At 48.6% G+C, this 22,815-nt stretch overlaps 2 protein-coding genes across 2 annotated transcripts; both read right to left on the reverse strand.

Annotated features, from left to right (window-relative positions):
* Positions 1–665: 665 nt before the first annotated feature.
* On the reverse strand, positions 666–5,784 carry LOC117886203 (olfactory receptor 4N2-like). The gene has a single exon (XM_034787863.1). It carries the CDS (start codon positions 2,203–2,205, stop codon positions 1,267–1,269), a length of 939 nt encoding a protein of 312 aa, XP_034643754.1. The 5' UTR covers positions 2,206–5,784; the 3' UTR covers positions 666–1,266.
* A 2,451-nt stretch (positions 5,785–8,235) lies between these two features.
* Positions 8,236–15,727, reverse strand: LOC117886202 (olfactory receptor 4Q2-like). Its single transcript, XM_034787862.1, has 2 exons — positions 15,573–15,727; positions 8,236–12,311 (listed from the first exon to the last, which is right to left on the reverse strand). Exon 2 carries the CDS (start codon positions 12,269–12,271, stop codon positions 11,327–11,329), a length of 945 nt encoding a protein of 314 aa, XP_034643753.1. The 5' UTR covers positions 12,272–12,311; positions 15,573–15,727; the 3' UTR covers positions 8,236–11,326.
* Positions 15,728–22,815: the final 7,088 nt, after the last annotated feature.

Here is a 22,815-nt window from a genome sequence, read left to right on the forward strand (position 1 = left end):
ACGGTTGCTCCATAGATACTACAGAGCTATTCCATGGATATGACAAAATTACTACATTGTTATTACTCTGTAGATACTACAGAGTTAAACAAAGTTACTATGTATATAATACTGATTTGCTACACAGTTCTTAAACAGATTTTATAAATTTAGTACATAGAGTCTATACAGTCAGTTCACATTTTTTGCTGAGGTACTACTTTTGTACTATAGAATTGCTCCACAGATACTGAAGATTACACAATGTATCATACAGGGTTAGTATATAGTTATTCCATAGACATTACAAAGTTACTACTGAGTTGCTCCACACATAATACAGAGTTCGTTCATAGATGCCACAGAGCCATTAAAATGTTACTCCATTGCTATTACAGGTTTACTCCATATATATGAAAGAATAAATCCTGAGGTACTACTGTCTGTACTGGGCTAGCTTGATTATCACTTCAAAAGTTTTTTTCCCCTTATTTAATTGGCCTCTCAGAGTTGGTAAGACAACTCCCACCTGTTCATGCTCTCTGTACGAGTGTATATATATCTCCTCAATATATGTTCCATTCTATATGCATCCGAAGAAGTGGGCTGTAGTCCACGAAAGCTTATGCTCTAATAAATTTTGTTAGTCTCTAAGGTGCTACAAGTACTCCTGTTCTTTTTGAGGTACTACTGTATTTCTATATAGATACTACTGAATTACAGTTACCCAGCCAATAGTGTATGCTTACCTCACATTTACTACAGAATTACTCCATAGCTTATACAGAGTTACTAAAAAGTTACTCGATAGATACTATAGACTTACTGCTGAGTTTCTCCACAGATACAGTAGAGTTACTCCATATGTAAAATAGAATTACTACAATGTTAGTTCACATATACTACACAGTTACTAAAAAGTTACTCCTTTGACATGGAAATTTAGTTTATAGGTATTACATCGTAAGTACATAGATATTAAAGAGTTACTACAAAATTGCTCCATAGATATCATAGAGTTACTCTGCAGACACTACAGAATTACTTCACAATTACTCCATAGATACATGAGACTTGCTCCATCATTAGTCCATAGATCGAACCACATTACTCCAGTGTTACTCTAGTGTAATTCAATGCAGATTCTGGCTCATCACATTGATAAAAATGTATAGATTCATCAGTTAAGAGCCCAGAGGAGACTGTTGGGATAATCTAATCTGACACATGCCAGAGAAATTCCCTGAAATAATTCCAAACCCTGCACTTCTGTATTTTGACTTCCTTCTATTTCCCGCTCCAGAGCCCATGTCTACTCAGCAACCTCTTCATTGCACTGATGATCTCCTTGTTCCTGAGTGTATAGATCATGGGGTTCATGAGCGGGAAGACAACAGTGTGGAACACGGCCACCACTTTGTCCAGGGGGAAGCTTCGGAAGGGCCGGCAGTAGATGTAGATGGCTGGGCCAAACATGATGAAGACGATGATGATGTGGGTGATGCAGGTAGAGGCCGCTTTGCTCATCTCCTTTGAGGGGTCACCCGCACGCAGCCGGACCAGCAGGGCCCCATAGGAGATGAGCAAGAGGAGGAAGCACATCAAAGTGGCCAGGCCACTGTTGAAGAACATGAAGAACTCCAGCATGTAGACGTCAGTGCAGGCCAGCTTGATCACCTGGGTGATGTCACAGAAGAAATTGTCCAGCTCGTTGGGGCCACAGAACGGCAGCCAGATAATCAGCGCCACCTGCAGGATAGAGTGCGTGAAGCCTCCGGCCCAAGCAGCCCCAACCAGGGCACAGCAGACCTCCCTGCTCATCATGCTGGCATAGCGCAGGGGATGGCAGATGGCCACGTACCTATCAAAGGCCATGCCCATGAGCAGGAAAACTTCCGCCCCTCCTAGGAAGTGGATGAAGAAGATCTGGGCCATGCAGCCCCCATAGGAGATGTTCTTGTGATGGGAGAAGAAGTCAGCCAGCATCTTTGGGGGGGTGACAGAGCAGTAGCAGATGTCCAGAAAGGCCAGGTTGGCCAGGAAGAAATACATGGGGGAACCCAGGTGAGGGTCACCCTGGATGGTGAGGATGATGAGGATGTTGGCTGGGAGGATCATGGAGTAGAAGACGAGGAACAAGACAAAGAGGAAGAGCTGGATCTCCCGGGTCTGGGATAGCCCCAGCAGCACAAACTCCGTCACCCCTGTGCTGTTTCCACGCTCCATCCCTGTAACACACCCACATGGTACATTATCATTGCTACAATTGTTGACTTGAGCAGTTAGCCAAACATTCAGTGTTTAGTGGGAATTTCTGGTTGGGAGGGGAATTTGTTGACGGAGTCAGGAATTTCTTTGATGCAATCCTGCATATTTACAGAAAACATACAAGTACTGTTTCCCTGAGCACAGGAGGAACCAAACAACAGGAGAAAGTGTCTTTGATCACCACTCAAATCCTCTTTCAGCCGGCATCCTAGCCTGAAATTTTGCTCAGTCTCTCGGCTTCTTTCACCTTCAATCTCTCTGTCCAGCTCCTCACTCAAACACACCCCCTTATCCAAACAATACCCAGCAAAGCCATCCACCCACATAATTCCCATTCCTGGATGGACTAACATTTGCCTTTGTTTTCTCTCTCACACCTATCCTAAATGAGGGGCAGCACTTATTTCCCACCCATCGATACCTACAATCCAACACCAGACGTGGCCTTGCGATACACGGACATCCTGTACTAGGCTTGGAAGTTTGAGATTTTTATTGGCCAATGTCTGTTGATGTCGATTTCATCAAGCACACACACAAGCCAATGAAAAAAGATTTTCCATCAATAATAATGAAAATTTACAAAGGCAAAGGAAGAAAAATGCTGTGAAAGAACGTATTTGAATTTGACTTAAGGACATTTACTTTGTATATTTTGACATGTGATGTTGACCATTTGTATTTTAATAGTTATAAAGATTTAACATTTTGAATCTCAACATCTGCTGTCATGAAATAATTATTATCACCACTGTTTGATTCCCCCCTAATTTCCTGTGTGAAAATGTATATTGCTAAACATCCAAAAATGACTTCAAAATAAACATCACTATTATCTGTGTAGATTATAACAAAATAAAAATGGAATTCTGCTGAGTATGTATAACACAGGCCATAGGAGTTCCCTGGATATGTTCTGGTTTGAATTAGAGCAGATCTTTGAGAAAAACAGCCCCTCTTGATTTAAAAATTGTCCCTGATGGAGAATCCCCCACATCCCCCAACAAGATTTAACCCATCCAACACATGATTATAATTTATTAATTGTATTGGGGGCAGGCATTTCCATGAGTACCGCAAAACATTCTGGCAAAAAACTAGCACTAGCGGAATCAATGGAGCCCACGTTATATGGATTGATGGCTAGCGGACAGATCTTAACAAGTAGTCATCAATGGCAATTCCTCATCTGGTGGGTTGTTTCTAGTGGAGTTCTGCAGGGATCGGATCTTGGTCTGCGGCTATTCAACCTCTTTAACAGCGATAGGGAAGTGAATATAAAATCACTGGTGATCAAAGACAGATGGCACCACTATTGGGAGAGTTGTAAATAATGCTGAGGCTGGGGCAGTCACACGGACTGAGCCGGATCGCTTGCTGATCTGGCCCCATTCAAAAAACTGTGTTGGAGTACAGCCAAATTGAAAGTTATACATCATGCCTACAGAACGGGGGACTGTGTCCTGGCAATTAGGGACAGAGAAGGACTGACAGCTCAGCATGGACGAGCAATTCACCTTGATGTATTAAGAGGGCTGTGGTGAGCAGGAACCCAGCACTGTACTGGGCATTGGTGAGAGCGATACTGGAATCCTACACCCAGCTCTGGGGTGCACGTTTTTAAAAGGATGCTGGCAAATTGGAGGGGTGGGAGCATAGAGGGCCACAAAAATGATCTGAGGGCTGGAGAAAATGTCTGGCAGCGAGAGATGTAAAAGGCTCAATTCTATTAGTGACTGAAAAAGAAGATTAAGAGGTGATTTGCTCACGCTGTATAAGGACCTTTCCAGGGAGAAAAGACCAGCCACTAAAGGGTTCTTTAATCTAGGAGAGAAAGGCAGAAGAAGAACTAATGGCTGGAGGTTAGTGGTGGATTGTCCATTTTTTGGTTTCTTCAGATCCAGACCTTTCTGGAAGATGCTTTAGTCAAACACAAGTGATGGGGTTCAATACGGGGGCAGTTGGGTGAAATCCACTGGCCTGGATTATACAGGAGTTCAGACTGGATGGTCTAGCGGTTGCTTCTGGCCTTTAAATTTATGAATCTAAGACTCAATGAATGTATGAATTATGGTAATGTTTAGGGGTTACTGAGGTCAGACCTCCAAATATGTCGGGCGCTGCATAGACCTGACCAAGGTCATGGCCTTCCCCATTATTTATGCATTCTATTATTTATGTATTTATAAATTCCTTTATGTATCTGTTCATTTATTTGTTCCTTCTCCATTTCTCTCTACATTCGTTCATTTATTTACCTGTCCATTTATTTCTCTTATTTTCTGATTTATTCCTGATGGCCATCATGTCTGGCTTCCATCACCTCTGTAGTAGAAATGGAGCCTGAGACATAAGCCCTTTTATCAAAGGGCCAGTCTGAGGCCCGAGGCCTGAATTAAAGTAGTTGTCCAGCCTTGCTGACATAAAGCAAAGTTAGCAAAAGTCAGGCTGTGAGAAGACATCAGGCTATGCCTGTGTGCACACTCTCAGAACTTGGCAAGAACAGGGCTGATATTGCTGAAAAACACATTCCAAAGAAGTACTAGGCACAGGACACTCATGCAAACACACTCCAGAAGTGTGGTACCAGAACATCACGATACCAACTATGGTACAAACACACCCTCCCAAAGATAACAAGAACACATTGACCCCTGCTAAAGGTAAGGTCAGGATGACAGGGTGATGGATAGAGATGTTTTGATTGAACCAAAATATACAAGGTAGAGGTAGTAACTAATGACGTCAGAGGGTTGTAATTGATGACATCAGAGGGGCAATATGTTACTTGTTTGTATTAATGTATAAAATGGAGTCTCAGAGGGAGTGTCTGTGGCTGGCCTAGGGGGCAGTGGAAAGTCCCGCCAGTGAGTGAGCTGGTCCATCGTGATGGGCATACATGTGTTAGTGGTCCTGTAGAGTCTATGGGATACTAGGACCTGCTTCATTGACAATAAACATGCCCAGGTGCCTTTGCTACTAAATGGGTCTGTGGTTATCAGGCACTTCGACTGGAGCCTGCTGTAAGGGCGATCTGGCCAGAGCCAGTGCAGCACACAGAGAGAACTGATACACGCAGCCAGCATCTGACAACAGCATTGACAGCCAGACATTCATTCATTTCTTCTTCCATTCGTTCATGGATCCCGCCATGCATTCATTCTTTTAATCACAGATTCATTGTTTCATTTCTTAATTAAAACCTTCCTTCCCTTTAATTTATACCTTCCCCATTGATGTGTTTAGTATCTTTCTTTCTTTCCCTCCCTTCTTTGTTAGTTTAACCCCTCAATGAGGAGAAGTTCAGCACACACATACAGCCAGGCATCACGCTAGCCTTGCTAGCTTCTGCTTTAGCCATGTATTAATAAATGCCCTCACATATTTATCCCTCCATTGGCTCATTCATTCCCCAGTTACCCATTCACTGCATTGACTGAATCGTATATACACACGGTGGCAGTTCAATGGGAACAGCAACCCTAAAAGCTCCCTGACATCCTCTGTCACACATGCTATGAAACCTGAACTATCCTCCTGAAGCAGCATACAAGTCTGTTAGGCGGGGGGGGGGGGGCGCTTTGGATTTGGATTGAGAGGCACTGGCAGACCTGCTGGGGGGCAGGGCTGGGCTAGCAGGGAGCTGTGGGTCAGGACTGAAGGAAACCAGCAGAGGTAGGATTGCGGGGATCCCAGGACTAGTCTAGCAGGGGGCTGTGGGTCAGGATTGAGAGGCACCGGCAGAGCTGTTGGGAGTGGTGGCAGGGCTAGGATAGTAGGGGGCTGTGGGTTGGGAATGAGGTGCACCAGCAGAGCAGTGGGGCGGCAGGAGAGGGGGAAAGCCCTGGGCTGGGCTAGCAGGGGCTGTGGGTCAGGAGTGAGGGGCACTGGCAGAGCTGGGAGGAGCCCAGGGCTGGGCTAGCAGGGGCTGTGGGTTTGCTTGAGGAGCATTGGCAGAGCCGATGCGGGAGGTTTAGCATAGGAGGGTGGTTCTGTCGGTCCTGAGGGGCAGCCAGAACTGGAGAGGGAGGGCTGGTGGGGACAGAACAAGAGGGGAGAACAGGCCGACACTCACCCTGCGCTGCCTCCCACAGCCAGGTCCCATCTCTGTCCCCGCCTGCTTCATGGCCCAATCCCCTCATACAATCCCCTGCTATATCCCCTCTGGGGCCCCCATGGGACTTCTGGGAGACGAGCAATGAGGGGAGGGAGAAGCAGGTGTAGCTCAGCACTCAGGGGTCTCATTAGCTGGGACTGAAAATACATTGCCACTCTGCAGAGCTGGGTCAGGTGGGGACTGGGGAAACTGAGGCACAGAGCAAGGGAGGGAAGTCACCGTGCCCCTGGAATGGAACCCAGGAGTCCCGAATCCCCCGCAGAGAGATCCCCCTGCCCCATTATAACTGTTAACCAGGGCACTCAGCTAAGTTCAAGTCATTGACCCAAATCAAGCAGGGGCGGGATTTGAACTGGGGGGTTTCCCACTTCCTAGGAGAGTGCTCAACCTCTGGGGCTCTCGGGTATAAGGACAGACGCACACAGACAGAGCAGGGCACACACCACTAGCAGGGGGCAGCTGGGACACCCTCCCCGCAGCCAACCACAAAAATCTCCCCCCCCCCCCGCCCCCGAGCACACCCAGGGACAGGCTGCAGAGACGAAATAGCCAGAGAAATGCCTAGGTGGAGGCTCCCGCCATGGCCGAGACATGAGCTATGGTTCTGTAGCCGCATCAGGACCGAGACGCTTCCACACCCGCCCACCGGCGACATTTCAGCGCCTTGGGAATGTAGCTGGTTGTTACACGTAGCTGTATAGTGTGTTTAGGTGCCTCCCAGGTTAGCTGGCAGCTAATTGGGAGGGTTGTCAGGATCTCACGGGCCTAAATATGAGACGTGGGGCCAAAATATGAGACGTGGCTGGGTGCTAGATCTAGCCGCCGGTACCCTCAGGAGACACCACAGCCCACACGTTCGGGAGGATGTTTGAGGTGAGATCCCCATGGGAATTGAGGCTCCGTCTCCCCGTAGGCTGACTTGTCAAAACTCAGCTGAAAAATCTCTAGTAAAGGAGCTTTTACCATCTGGCCAGGAGACCCTGCAGGGTCCCAGCCATCCACAAACTCGCTGGTCAGAGTCATCCGTGTATGATACACAAGGCACGACATCCAGCACTGAGGGAGAGGAGATGCCTGGAGGAAAACAGGGTCTATTCATAGCATGGGGGTGTCCCCTCAGCCCTGCTCCAGAGAAGCTGGTGTCCGGTGTGAATTCCTTTCACCTCAGAACAACACCGAGTGGGCAGAAAATCAACCAAGGGCTGAGTGAGGTGGGGAGAAAAACACCCAGAGACACAAACACCAGCTGAGCCTTGGAGCACTTGGACATTCAGCTGAGAGAACAGAACTTGGGGCTGACAGGATGACAATGCCCTGGAGGGTGGGGCTGGGTGGGCCGGGGGGAGGTCCCCAAACCACCATCCTGGGGGATGCGCTGTCTGGGATGATCTTGAACTTGGGGGATGAGAGGGGATGGAACTATGCGGTCTCCTTTCTTTGCAACAAATTCATTGTCCTGTCCTGAGTGCCTGTTATACAGCCTAGCCACCCCTACCTCTCCCCTCATCCTCTGCCGGCAGCAGGAGGTATGGGGTGTGAAAAGGGGGCTATACTGTATAACAGGCACTAGGGGCAGCAGAGGGTGGAGGTGTGAAGAGGCGGCTATACTGTATAATGGGCACTAGGGGCAGCAGAGGGTGGGGGTGGGGAAGAGGCGGCTATACTGTATAATGGGAACTAGGGGCAGCAGAGGGTGGGGAAGGGGCGGCTATACTGTATAATGGGCACTAGGGGCAGCAGAGAGTGGGGGTGAGGAAGGGGCGGCTATACTGTATAATGGGCACTTGGGGCAAGTGGTAAGGGGTGGGGAGGAGAAGGCTGTATGGTTTACAGGGGACTAGAAGCAGGAGAGAGAAGGAGTAAAACTGGCTAAAAGCTGTAGAAAAAAATTACAGATCCATACAACACAACACATGTAGTCCTACCCCCCATCCATCTCCTCCAGAGCAGGATCGTCCCTGAAGCCATGATATGCAGACCCCCATGTTTTGTCCCATCTGGCCCCGTTCCCCATGGTAGTAAATAAAAAAAGGGGGGGAAATACAGTCTGGCTGAAATTCCAGTGCACAACTGGTATTTAAAGAGCAGTTATCAATTCTGCACCGTCAAACAGGGAGGACATGTTAAGGGACCCTCCAGGGATTTTCATTAACATCTCAGATGAGGGAGCGGAGAAGATGCTTATAAAATCTGTGGATGACCTCAGGTTGTTAGGGGTTACCAGAGCTTTGGAGGACAGGATTAGAATTCACATCGTCTTGAGCAATTGGAGAACTGCTCTGAAATCACTTAGGGGAAATTCAGTGAAGACAAGTGCAAATTAGTGCACTTAAGATGGTAAAATCAAATACATGACTACAAAATGGGGAATAACTGGGTAGGTGGTAGCATTGCTGTAAAGGAGCCATGGGTTATCCTGGCTCACAAACATGAGCCAAAAATAAGATGCAACTGAAAAAAAGGCTAATATTATTTTGGGGAGTATTAACAGGAACATTATCTGTAAGACATGGGAAGTCATTGTCCTGCTCTACTCAGCACTGGTGAGGCCACTGCTGGAGAACTGTGTCCAGTTTTGGGCACCAAACCCTAAGAAAGATGTGGAGAAATTGGAAGAGTCCAGAGGAAGACAGAATTCTGGGATGGACCTTTGGTCTGACCAGTATGGCCGTTCTTATGTTCTTCTGTTCTCAATTCATGGCTGATCTCCTTCGCTGCTGAGGGCTGTGGAGTTTTGCAACCAGAACCCATCCGTGAAGTTGACAAAGCCACCCAGGGGATCTGAACACCTGATTCCCATTGGAACGTGCTTGGGATCTTCTGCAGCTCCCTGGGACTGATCTTCCCACCTTGGTGTGTTTCACCTGGCTGGGTGGCAATCTCTTTGATCACCTCGTTAATACTGAACAGATACTTCTGTCGATACAGCTCCAGACAGAGGCAGCTCGTAGTAAACTGAGGGGTGTGTTCTCTGGTCGGGGGATATACTGATTTCTTTGGGGTTGGGTGACATGGGAATCTTCACATCTTCCAAGGTTCAACAGCACCTTCTGTCTTTGGCTGTAGTGTCTCTAAAGTCTCTATGAACTGCAGTGGGATTTGGCATCCCAGCTCACTCTAGAGCCTTGGAAATGTCCAGCCTCTGGCTCTAACCTCTTCCCGTGGCTTGCGGCCACCACCCAGCTTCACTGGAGCTATTAGTGCTAGATTCCAGAGGGGGATTTAGGCTGAGTGTCGCAACACCCAACATTTAGGCACACTGCTGTTGCACAAATGAGACCTTCAACTGCTTCAACAGGAGAGAAGCCCACCCTAGAATGCCCAAGAACCCAAGGGGTTAGGACACTCACCTATTATGTGGGATCCCCAGATTCAACTATGCACTGGATCAGAGTGGGGCCTAGGGGTGATGGGGGTTGGGTGGGGAGCTCGGGGAGGCAGTGAGGGTCTGGGGGGCCAAAATACAAGTTTGCCCAGGGTGCCATTTTCCCTAAGGCTGGCCCTGCCTGGGCACCATTGCTGCCTCAGTGCAGAACTGGGTGTCCGCTAAGGTCCAATCCAACTGGCTGAGATCATTTTGTGCAGATTCTTGCCACGGTTCCAGATGTGAGTGTGCACAAAAATGAAAAATGGGAGAAATTTGACTGGCAGGTTCTTTTTTGCTCTATCTCTGGGATCCTTTGACCAAATGCTCCCCCAATTTGCATCCCTAATTCTATGAGAGATCCTGAAAAAACATGGCAATTTCCAAGACAATCCAAATAGGCAAGTGGATTTTAGGGCCCTTTGGAAAATTGCCTCTTATTAACGATGGAATCGCTAGAGCTTCTCCGTACCATTGAAGGGGAGAAGAGCTACGGGAATGATCTATGGCCTGGAGACCCAATGGCTGGTAGCTGGAATCAGCAAAGTCCAGGCTGGAAATAAGGTGCAAATCTTTAACAATGAACCAGGAGAGCAATTGACTTGGGGACATGATGGATTCTCCATCTCTTGGAGATTTTCCATGGAGATGGGGCACCTCTTTCCAAGAGGCTTGCTCCAGGTCAACTGCAATGAGTCACTGGATGTGATCATCAGGAGGTCAGACTTGATGATAACAATGATCCTTCCTGGGCATTATCATCTATGCATCTAGGTAATTCTGTGCCTCAGTTTCTTTATCTGGCATTCCCCAGCTTTGAGAGTTTCCAAGAAGGCTGCCTCTTGGAGGACAAACATCCTGTTATTTGCTGAAAGCTTCCCCAGAAACCAGTGGCAATTTCTTGCTGGGTGCGTCAGTTCCTAACGATGTCCCAGGTGGTGGGGAATCATTATCTGTAATTAATACCCTAGGGGATGGAGCTGAATTGTGAAAACAGCCAGTGTCATTCCTCTGGGGTGAAAGGGCTGACAAGGCACTTCGGGTCCAGTGTTTGCTGCCAAAATCCACCCCAGGACCACGTTGCCAAGTTGCAATGTACCATCTTGGGGCAATGTCGTCCCCTAGCGACAGCATGGCGATATCAGAGACATCATAGTGCTGCAGCTAGGGGCTCTCATTTAACTCAGTGAGCATGTGGAGAAGAAGATCTCAAGTTCTAATCCCAGGTCCCCCAGCAGGGAGGGCTGGGACTTAGGTGTTGTGGGCCTCTTTGTCCTGCAGGACATCGGATGATTAATGCAGGCTGCATGTTACAGAGTCATCCAATAACCGCTAAAGACATTCCTGTTGTAAGAGAGTTGGAGGTCTAGTGGAAAGAGTGGAGGTGAGGGTCTGAGAGCCAGGATTCCTGGGTTCTATCCCCAGCTCTGGGAGAGGAGTGGGGTTTAGTGGATTAGAGTGGGGACGGGGCTGGGAGGCAGGACTCCTGGCTTCTATGGCTCCCCTGCCTTGTCCAGCCCATATCTCCCCAAGATGGCTGCCTTGGCTGATCCATATCTCCCCAAGATGGCTGCCTGGTTCTCAGCTCTCCCTGCATCTCAGACTATTACCTTCCCCCCAGAAGTAATGCCCCTTGTCCTCAGTCTACTCATGGCTGACTTCACCTCCTTGTTCCTGAGTGTGTAGATCAAGGGGTTGAGCATGGGGGTGATGATGTTGTACAGGACTGAGACCAGCTTGTCCACTGAGAAGATGGAGAAGGGCCGGGCGTAGATGAAGATGCAGGGCCCGAAGAATAAGGTCACCACAGTCAGGTGTGAGGCACAGGTTGAGAGCGCCTTGCGACGCCCTTCAGGGGAGCGAATCCTCACCAAGATGGTGGTGTAAGAGGCTACCAGGATAACGAAGCAACTGGTGGAGATTAGCCCACTGTTGGAGACCATGAGCAGCTCCACCACATAGGTGTCGGTGCAGGCCAGCTTGATCACTGGTGGGACATCGCAGAAGAAGTTGTCCACCCGGTTAGGCCCGCAGAAGGGCAGCCGCATGGTGAGGATGGTCTGGACCATGGAGTGGATGAACCCTCCCGCCCAGGAAGCCGCCACCAGCCAGCTGCATAGGGTCCGGTTCATGATGCTAGGGTAGTGGAGGGGCTTGCAGATGGCCACGTAGCGGTCGTAGGCCATGACGGTGAGCAGGAACATCTCGGCCGCCCCCACGAAGTGCAGGAAGAAGAGCTGGACCATGCAGGCCTGGTAGGAAATACTCCTCCTCTCAGACAGAAAGTCCAACAGCATCTTGGGGGCAGTGATGGTGGAGTAGCACAGGTCCAGGAAGGAGAGGTTGCCCAGCAGGAAATACATGGGAGTGCGGAGGCGGGGGTCTGAGCTGACTGTCGCCATGATGAGGGTATTACCCACCAGCGTGGAGACGTAGACCAAGAGGAACACAGCAAACAAGGCGGCCTGGGACTGTGGAGTCGGGGAAAGGGCTGCCAGGAGGAACTCCCCCACTGGAGTCTGGTTTCTCCACAGCTGCTCCATTGGGCCTGTGCAATCGAGTCTGAGTGACCTGGAGGGGGACCTGAGGAGAAATAAAGAGATAAATTCAAAGGACATTATTCACGCCTTCCTCCTGTTGCAGTCAATGGGCACAATCCCGAGTGGCTTCCTCAGACTTTATTTGAATGTTTCAATATTCTAGGAGTCCGGGCAATAAGTGAGAGGAACAGGACATTTTTGTAGTTGAGAAACAATTTGATGTAATTGGCATTACTAGTGGTTATAAACTGTTCGGGAAGGATAGAGTAGGTGAAAGAAGCGTAAGGGGTGTCACTTCACATTAAAGACACTATTACTTGTTTTTGAGGTAACTGATAATTCAGAACCACAGAATCTTGAATTCAAGATCAACCCGCTAACTAACAAAGCGAGGCAGGGATATTGTTGGGGTCTGTTACAGAGCACTAAATCAAACCAGAGAACAGGACAAGTTCCTCTTTGAACACCTGCTCATAATATGTGGAAGGAAAAACTGTCATTTTGGGGGACTTTGAGCAGGGAGTTGTACATGAGAGGTCTTGTGCAGCCAGTTAAACATCATTGGATTTTTTCAAAATTATAAATGATGATTTTCTAACACAAAAACTATTGCATCCAGCATGGGGTAAATTGATTTTGGAACTCATTAGGCTGGATAAAGATGGAGTAATTACTAGATTGAAAGTTGGTGGTTGTGTAGAGAGCGGGGATCATGACATGATTATAATCAATATCAGCAAACAGAGGACAGTCCCAACCAGTAATATTACACATGGTGCTTCAAAAGGGGTAATTTCTAAACACTGAGAAAAATTGTGAGCAAAATTGTGGTCTAGATAATACTTTGTCCTGCAATGAGTGCAGAGGGCTAGTTGTCCTGTCGAGATCCCTTCCAGTCCTATGATTCTATGACTCTATGAAAACTGATTGGGCGGAAAAATGTAGGCAGAAAAATGTGACTGAAAATTGGGAGTTCTTTAAGAAGAGTTTATCAGATGGCCATAAGATTATGATTCTAAAAGCCCATTCTGGTTCAGTGTTGAAGTAAAGGTAGAAATAAAAAATAAAAAAAGAAATATATAAAAGGCAAAATAGATAGCAACCAATATAAATTAGACATTATGAATTGCAGGAAATTGATAAGGGAAGCTAAAGACATCAAGCGAATCTCCAAGGCTGGCAAGAATAAGGAGAATAAAAAGGAGCTTTTTAAGGAACAAAAGAAATCCTAGCAAAGGTATAGGCCCATTTCTATGTGGAGATGGTAAAATTGTTAATAATGATGCAGAAAAGGAAATATTCCTGCTCTATATTTGGAAAGAAGCAGGATGGTATATTCCTATCACATAAGGATGATGAAGTACTTTCCAGCCCATGAGTAACCAAGAAGGATGTTATACGACGTCTACTAGGGAATACACATTTTTAAATCTGCAGGCCCGGATAATTTGAACCTAAGAGTACAAAAAGAGTTGGCTGATGAGATGTCTGGCCCTCTGATGTTATTTTGAAACAAAGCTTGGAATACCAGGGAAATTCCAGGAGACTGGACTAGTGCTAATGTTATGCCGGTATTCAAAAAGTGAAGATCCAGGTATATGGAGGTTGGTTGGTCTGACATCAATCCTGGGAAAAATAATAGGAAAAGTGCTACAGGAGTCAATTGATAAAGAATTAAAATATGAGGCTATAATTAACAGCAGTCAACATGGAAAAATGGGGAGCAATGTAGCTGGGGGGATCAATGTAGATAAATGGCGTTTACCCACGTCCCATTTGGGGAATATGGAGTTTGGTTTCCCCAGGTTTTTTTATCACTACACCTCTGAAAATAGGGCCTGCCAAACGAACCTGATTTCATTCTTGGATGAGGTTGGTTGACAAAGTTTGGCAAGTTTGGTTGACAAAAGTGCCTGCACAGATGTTATTGACAAAGAGTTCTGTAAGGGATTGGCTATCTCCACCCTGCAGGGGAGAGCGCCCACTAACTGCTGAATGGCGGGAGGTTCTGGGGCCGGACTCCCTCAATCACTCCTGCGGAAGTCATTCCACTTTGTATAAATAATTAAATAGCTGGTGGAGCAGATCCCACACCTTCCCAGGGAACATGCTGATCAGCAGGATATAGAGTCATTCTCAGGCTCTCCCCCACTATCTATGTGTAGTGGAACGGCTTCAATAGGAGAGCCCGAAATCAGAATATCCCATAGCTGAGGAGTTAGGGTGCTCACCTGAGAAGATCCCTGCTCAAATTCTTTTTAACCCCTTCTCATGCAAGGAGGAGGACTTGAACCAGCAGCCTCACCCATTCCACATCAATATCCTAACTGTGGAGCTTATGGTTGGCATCGCCTCCCCCCCATTGGTTTGTGGAGACCAGTCTCTGAGCACACCTACAGATCAGGCCCTGTCGGCAAGTTAGGCAGAGGGACACTTTTCCCTCCCCAGATGCACGGCATGGGGCGGTGGTGCGCGTGCCCAGGGGCAGAAATGTAGGTATCCAGGGAACTTTCACAGCAAAAATGTAGGTGCCCAGTTAGTGTAGGTTCCTACAAGGCTTGGGAGCAGCTGAGTGGGGGTTTGTGAAGGCCAGAGGGTCTTCATTCCGGGATGTAGGCTCCTCAGTCGCTTTGTGAATCTAGCTGCTACCCCCTCCTGGGTGTTTCCCACTGGCTATTTCAGGTGGCTCCCTGCTCAGCAAGCTGGTTTTTGTGGATCCCCACGTAATTCTCCTCATGCATTGTCCAGGGAGCCCAGGTGACTAGCTCAGGGCTGTGGATTGCACCAGGCAGCAGGGCAGCAATGCTGATTCTCATCAGCTTCCTGGATCTAGCCTCTAAACTTCACATTCCTTCCTCCCACAGTAGGAATAGAACCCAGGAGTCCTGACTCCCAGCCCCACTTTTCTAACCCACAAAAACCCACTTTCCATCCAGAACTGAGGCTAGAACCCAGGGGTCCTGATTCCCCTATCCTTTCACCCACTGCGCCTCACTCTCTGAGGCTGGAGCTCCATCTAGTTCTAACAGCTCCTGAAATTGTTCAAAATTCTCCTAACAAGACAGAGGTGGGGAAAAAAATCATGGCATTTGGTGAAAGCATTCTGCTGCCTTCTCATTCTGCTCTCAGTGCCCCTATGCGGCACCCACCCACTTCATACTCTGCCTTACGGACCCCCTTTCGTGCCTAGCTGACAGGTCACCAGTTGTGCTGCCTCTTGTCTCTTTTGCCATGGGCTGTGACTCCGATATACATGGATCAGTCAATACCGCGGGAGCTGATTTTAAAGAGTCTCATTCCTTACCTGAAATTCTGGTGGCCGTGGTCCAGGAGGAGGGGAGACAGAGAGAAAATTTCCAGTGGAAGAAGAACCGATGGGTCAGAGCGGGTTCAGCTTTCTTGGGAGATAGTTTTTCGGTCGCCTAATTAGCTGCCAATTTGTTCATGGCTGTCAGACAAAGAGAGTGACTTTAGAAAGGTAAAATAGCAGGTAACCTGCCTGGGTTGTAACTCTTTAAAAGTCTAGAACCTGTCATCAAAGGGCCTTGAGCGACTGAGAGTTTTAAAATCTGAATTAGTACTTGTCTCATCTATTGTGCTTTCCGCCCTGAGATCTCAAAGGACTTTACAAAGGCAGGTCGCTGTCATTGTTGCTGAAGGGGAAACTGAGGCTCAGCGAAGACGCTTACCCAAATTCACCCTGCCTAGCCCACAAGATAACACCACTCAATGCGACTAAAATCCCTGCATCTTCAATCTGCCCGAGGAAGTTCAGAATAGGGTGAGAGACCCTGATATTCCCTGTCAGAGCTGGGAATAGAACCCAGGAGTCCTGATTCCCAGGCCCCATTGCTCTAGCCTGCTAGAGCCTGCCAAACTAGGGAAAGGAATCCAGGTATCCTGCTCGAACCCTAGACCCCACTCCCTTCTCAGCGTTAGGGATGAGACCCATGAGTCCTGACGCCCACCCTCACCTCTTCCCCTCCCTGATCCCCAACCACTAAATACCCGCTTCCCATCCACATGGAAATATCACTATCTTAACATCTCTCTGAAGAAATTTTGAAGTCAAAAGAGATCCAGAGAGCCACTGGTCCTGTAATTTTCACACCAACTGACTGGCAATTGACATAGGTAATTTAGGCTGTGATTTTTTGAGGGCACCCGAAGAGAACCCAAATTCCATTAAATGTCTTTGAGAACTGATTGCGTTGGAGATCCCAGCCTTATAGCAAGAGAAACCAGAGTTTAGGGGAACGTCTCAACCACTCCACAGGAAAATCTGCAATGGAGAGATGGCAAAACCCACCCTGCAGTAGCATACAGCCTGGGGGTTAGGACGTTAAGCTACAATACAAAAAAAATAGCAGGAGATAGACGTGAACTTCTGATGTCCTGGACTAGTGGGTGTTCTGGCCTTTCGCCTATGAAAAACTTCAAAAGGTCTCGGCATCATCCCAATGTGGAATTGGCAAAAGGTTGAAATCTTGAACAGTTTTGCAGGATGGGAAAAACATTCCTCTTTTTGTAACTATTAATTTATTTCAGAAGTTTTAATGGGTTCATAAATCATTGCCATGTAAATATCAGAGACAAAGCAATAAATGGAGCTCCTGTTTAGCGGAGCATTACACAGGACTATAACCATCAGATCTCAATTTAATGGGGTGCAACCGTGTCATAGAGTGAACCTCTTTACACTACCCATGGCATGTTGTTGCTGGTGATTTTATTAAATCGAGTGAAATCTTTGATTATACTGGGAATATCTATCAAATGTTAACATTTAACAAAAATTAGACAGGTGTGCTGGGCTTTTTTTGTGTGCAGATGAATGTACTTTGGCTCTGTATTGAATAAATGGTAACTAAACATCTAAGTATCGGCAGCAAACCATTCCTAACCCCAGTCAATGACTACTTAGCTTATACCTGGTGCAAAATCTGTATCCTTGCTACAGGAGCTGAGGATGTTCTCATTAGCGCTGTGGAAGTCCAATCCCTTTTTAAACCAGCCACATTCCAGGTCTCAATGAGATCTAGTGGCCATGAGTTCCACCAGACAATTGTGCAGTGTGTGAGAAAGTATTTCCTTGGCTCGGTTTTAAATCTGCTACCTTCTTTCCCAGGCCACCTTGATCTTGTGTAAAGAACAGACAGAATAAAAAGTGCCTACGTGTAATTAAAAGGCAGCCCATTCAAAACGGATGGAAGATTATACTTTTTCCATGCAATGGATAATTTAGTCAGTGGGACTCATTGCCACAGGAAACCATTGAGACCAAGAACTTAGCAAGATGCCAAAAGGGATTGGACATTTACATGGAGATCAAGACTGTCCAGTTATAATAAACACTACCGAAAATGTTGGAAGGGAATTTAAACCTCAAGCCTCAGGGCTAAAGCTGTTCTCTATTGGAGAACAGGACGAGATCTGTGGGTGGCAGATAATTCTACATCTGTTCCCGGGGTTCTGACATCTCCCGCTGAAGCTGACCAATGTCAGAGACAGGTTACTGGATTAAATTAGTCTTGTGTCTGATCTTCTCTGACAAATCCTATATCCCTACGATCTCACTTCTCTGTCCCATTCATTATTGTCTCTCCCTCTCCAACACATCCCCTCTTACTCTTTGCCTTTCTAAACAGACCCAGTCTTTTCAACCTCTCTTCATAATGGGCCGAGTGCAGGGTGAAGCTGGAGACCGGACTCCTGGGTTCTGCCCCTGGCTCTAGGAGGGTGAAAAACTCTAGTAGGTTAGCTCTGAGGTTGGGGGCTAGGAACCAAGATTCCTGGGTACTATTTTTATGTCTGGGATGGGAGTGGGAGCTAGGGTTAGAGCGGGGGAGCGGGGGCTGAGAGTCAGGATCTCTGGGCTTGATTCTCAGTTCTGGGACTTAGTGGATTTTAAGATGGGAGGACTGGAACCCCGGCTTCTTGGGTTCTATTCCTGGGCACTGGCCACTGTGGGAAGACATGATACTGGGCTAGATGGACCTTTGGTCTTACTCAGTATGGCCATTCTTATGTCTAGTAAAGGAGGGGATCTAGTGGTTAGATTGATGGGGCTGGGAGTTAGGACTCCTGGGTTCTATTCTCAGCTCTGAGAAAGCAGTGGGTTACAGTGATTAGAAGGAGGGGGGCTGGTATTCAGGAAGTCTGGGTACTAGTGTCAGCTCTGGGAGGATGGTGGGGTCTAGAGAGTTACACCAGTGAGGGGCTGGAGGCCAGGACTCCTGGGTTCTATTCTCAAGCCTGGCAGGGGAGTGTTGTCGTGGTGGTGGGTCACAGACCTGGCACAAATCTTATGTAAATATCAAGCTGGGTGGCTGAGGGATGCACTTTAAACCTGTTTTACCAAAGCTACGGCTCCCAGATTATGATAGATTCCCCCACTCCCTCTTTTTTCCAACTGCTTGTGGGTTTGAGGCAGTGGTAGTCAGGGCTCCACCCTGCCTTTTGGCCAGCATTCATAGAATCACAGAGCCTTAGGGTTAGACGGGACCTCCAGGGTCACGTAGTCTAACCCCCAGCCAAGAAGCAAGATCTGTTGTGTCTCAAATTGCCAAGTCTCTGCTATTTTGAGTCACTAATAAATTAACACACTCAACCACAGCTCTAGGAAGCAGAAGTTTGCCATCTACTCACCTCTCCTGAAGTCTCCCTAGCTGATCACATTTTGAGGTGCTGGTAGTCGCTCGGTGCCCCACTCCTTTAGCTCTGATGGCCCTTAGCCCCGCCACCGATCTATAAACTCTGATGCTAATGAAAAAGTGCTGATGGATGCTCTCTGCTGGACCAGACGAAGGGAAATTGGCCACCTAGGATTTGGGGGACAGCTGAGTTGGCATTTTAATTGCAATGGGGATTATTAAACAGTGTCAAAGCAGGATGCAATCCCCAGCAGCTCAAACCCAGCTAACTTTTAGAGGGCAGGCAGGAATCAGGCATGAAATGGGCAGATTGCAAAGCAGATGGGATTTGTGTGTGTATGGCGGGGGGGCGTAGGGTTTTCAAAGCTACCTAGGAGATTTGGACACACAGAGTCCATTGAAAAAGCATGGGAACTGAACATACAGCCCCTGCCCCCATGTGGCTTTGCAAATCCTATCTTAATAGCCTAGTACCAGTTAAACGGGGATGGGACGGGGGGCAGAACTGAGGCACACATAAGGAAAGGGCTAGATCACCAAGGGATTTAAGAGCCTGCATCCAACATTGAAGTTCCATTGAGATCCGCAAAACCTCCACTCAGCTGTCACCTACCTCTGGAGGTGCCTAAATTCCCTAGGCATCCAGGCTCAGATCATCCAAGGTGTTAAGGCACCTGGTGCTAGCATACCTGGGCCTTAATTTTCTGCTGGTGTGGATGTGCAAGCCAGCAATCTCCTGAGGTGTCCTGAAACTGGGTGTTCCCTACAGGGCACTTATCTGGAAGCCCCAGCTTTGAATCCACACAGTGCCTGATATGGAGCAGGTCTGAACTCAGGTGACCTGGACGTGGGTCTCACAGGATAGTCTCTCCTTTGTGTGATATAATTAAGTGCTCATTGGGGCAAAGAGAGTGCATCTACACGGCACATTAAGCCCGGGCTCTGAATCAGGTTTGAGCCCAAGTCCCTCTTCTGTTCACACACAAATCAGTCTGACTCAGGTCAGCGAGCCCTTAGGACCAGCTCCTAGGACTCTGCCGGGGGTGTGTGTGTGTGTGAGATCCCAAGTCCTGCAGCAACTCTGGTCCGAGGCTTTTCATTTTGCCATGTGGATGCGGCTTGAGTGGCCAGCCCGAGTCAGAAGCACTGCGCAGTGCAGCATGGACGCGTTCATAGGTGGCGACTTCTGCTCCCAACGGTGGATGTTCGACCCCCCTCTGTCCCCGGCCCGCCCCGACTCCACTCCCACACTCCTGCCGCGCCCCCATTCTAACCCCTTCCCCAAAGTCCCCAACCCAACTCTACACCCTCCCTGCCCCTATTCCAACCCCTTCCCTAAATCTCTGCCCCGGCCCTGCTTCTTCCCCGCTTCCTCCCCTGAGCATGCCACGTTCCCGCTCCTCCCACCCCTGGAGCAGCCAAACAGACCTGGGTTTACAATGCAATGTAGATGCATCCAGAGAGCCTAGGCCAGTGGTAACAGCTCCTGGGGGGAGATCCGTTTCCAGGTCCCTGCTCTGAATCAGGAGCATTTGAAAACACGCCCAGGGGAGGGCCCTGATCGCTGGGCAATCAGGTATAGCGGTGTGTGCCTCTCCCTCTGCTTTTTGCACTGGAAAGGGCTGACCTGGCCTAGGTGCAGGAGCACTGGAACCTCGGTAGAAATGTGTGGGGAGGGGCACGAGGCTCCGTCTCCTGTGGCCCCACCCCTTTGTGGCCTTGCCCCCCCACTCCACCTTTTCCCTCAAGGCCCAGCCCCCTCCGTGTCCGCCCCCTCCTCCTTTTCTCCCTGAGACCCCACCCCCCGGCCAGGGGCCGGCACTGGGAAGAGGATGATCAGCTCCCACTCCATGAAGTGCAGCTCCTGCCTATGCCATTCCATGCCTGTCCGAGGCTTGCAGTTTTTTTTTTTTTTTGGGGGGGGGCAATGCAGACCCTGCCCCCAAACTACTCCCATGTTAAAAAGTGGGGGCCCATGGCCCCCTGGCCCTCCCTTTCCTATGCCCCTGCCAAGGCGCCCAAATCCAGGAGAGCTTTCACGGCTGTGAATCCCAAGCAGAAATAGGCCCCACCTCCTAGCCTGGATTTAGGCACCTAATTCCATCAGAGGGGCAGGGTTTAGGCTGCACCCGTCTCCCCAGTATTTCCAGTTGGCTAGCTGAGGCGACTCTCTGCAAGTGTGCTGTTTTTGTGGATCCCGTTCGTAGGGACCTAACCCTCCAGGCGCCCAACTCGGGGCTGTGAATTGCACTGGGGTGATGACAGGTGATTGCCATGCCCATGTCCCTTTGTGGCTCGAGCCCAGAGTGACTTATACAGGGCCATACAGCAGGACGGTGATAGGAAGGCGACCCAGCCATCCTGACCCCCGGTCAGACCTCACCCAACCCATGAGACATCATTTATCCCTCAGAGCTAGGTATGGAATCCAGATGTCCTGTCCACTGACTAGGAAAGGGGGACTGGGAAGCAGAATTCTTGTGTTGTGTAGCCAGCTCAGGGAGGGCCTAGGAGTTAGAGCAGTGTGGGGCTGGGAACTAGGACTCCCGGATTCTATCCATGATTCTGGGAGGGGAGTAGGGTCTAGGGGTTAGAGCAGGGGGGGCTGGAAACTAGGACTCCTGGGTTCTATCTAGGAAGGAAAGTGATATCTGATGGTTAGATCACTGTGACACAGGACTCCTGAGTTCTATTTTTTCTGACCCTCCCGTTCCCCTGAGCGCCAATGGTCACTGGAACAGAAGCTGATGTTTGGGGAGATGGATGCCAAAGAGTTAGTACAAATCCTCACCTACCAGCCTGTCTCTGTCTCTGTGAAGCAGTCTACTTCCCAGGTGGTGTTCGTGAAAGACATGCCATCCCATTTTGGCCTGTTACATTGTCTGGAATAAGCTCTTTCCATGATGGGATATGGAATGTGTTAGAAGCGCATGAGGGTGATTAGCCAGCAAAACAAACTCTTCAGGGAAGCAGTGGATTTTCCATCTCTTGATGGCTTCAGATCCAGCCTGGAGTCCTTTCTGGAAGACTGTTTAGTCAACACACAAGTCACTGGGCTCAATCCAGGGCTGAAATTCGCTGGCCTGGGTTATCCTGGAGGTCACATTGGATGATCTGGCCTTAAACTATTTATCTATATGCTGAGAACCATGTAATGGAAATGAATGAGTCTGGGACAACCTCAGCCCTGGTCCCGTTGGACAAGTGTCCACTTTGGCAAACCCACCGCAACTGGCATTTATAGGACCCTTTGATGGCAGCCTCAGAAGAGAGGCCAACTGACAAGCCTGGATGGCGGAAGTGAAGTCTCTTTGGATAAGGCGCTTGGCCGGGACACGGGCTTCAGTCCTTTTCTCAGCCACAGACTCCTCACCCTTGAGGCTCAGGGCAGTCAGCCTCTACTTGGAGCCTTTGGAAATCCCAGCTGTAGGGCTCAATCCCTGAGCAGGGCTTAGACTCAGAATTGCGGTGTCTAGCTGGTTTAGGTGCCCTGTGGAATTCACAGCCTTGAGTTAGACACCCTGCTCTCTATTCGATACTTTCCCCCCCAAAACCAAAAGGTGTCTTGCTTTCCTTCCATAGCCTAGTGGTTAGAGCACATAGCTGGGGTGTGGGCAGCCAGAGTTCAAATCTCTCCTCTGCCTGATTTGGAGTAGGGATTTGATTCCAGGTCTACCATATCACGGGCCGGTGCTTTGGGTATTCAGGGTGGTCCATCTGGTGGCCTGTGGGCTGATTTCATCTAGCTCCCAAAAAGCAGCTGTCGGAGACACGTGGCAGTTGCAGACCCTTGTGGCGAAATACATTCTCTACAAAATGGCATCCTCCATGCGGTGTCAGTTCACGCAAGGTCCTGCCGCAAGGAGGTGGCCATTTTGTAGCCTATGTGGAGGT

Source organism: Trachemys scripta, chromosome 12 (assembly GCF_013100865.1).
Source record: "Trachemys scripta elegans isolate TJP31775 chromosome 12, CAS_Tse_1.0, whole genome shotgun sequence".
NCBI lineage: Eukaryota > Metazoa > Chordata > Testudines > Emydidae > Trachemys > Trachemys scripta.

Coding starts and splice junctions, on each gene's coding strand:
- LOC117886202 (XM_034787862.1), bottom strand. CDS start 12,271: ATGGAGCAGCTGTGGAGAAACCAGACTCCAGTGGGGGAGTTCCTCCTG.
- LOC117886203 (XM_034787863.1), bottom strand. CDS start 2,205: ATGGAGCGTGGAAACAGCACAGGGGTGACGGAGTTTGTGCTGCTGGGG.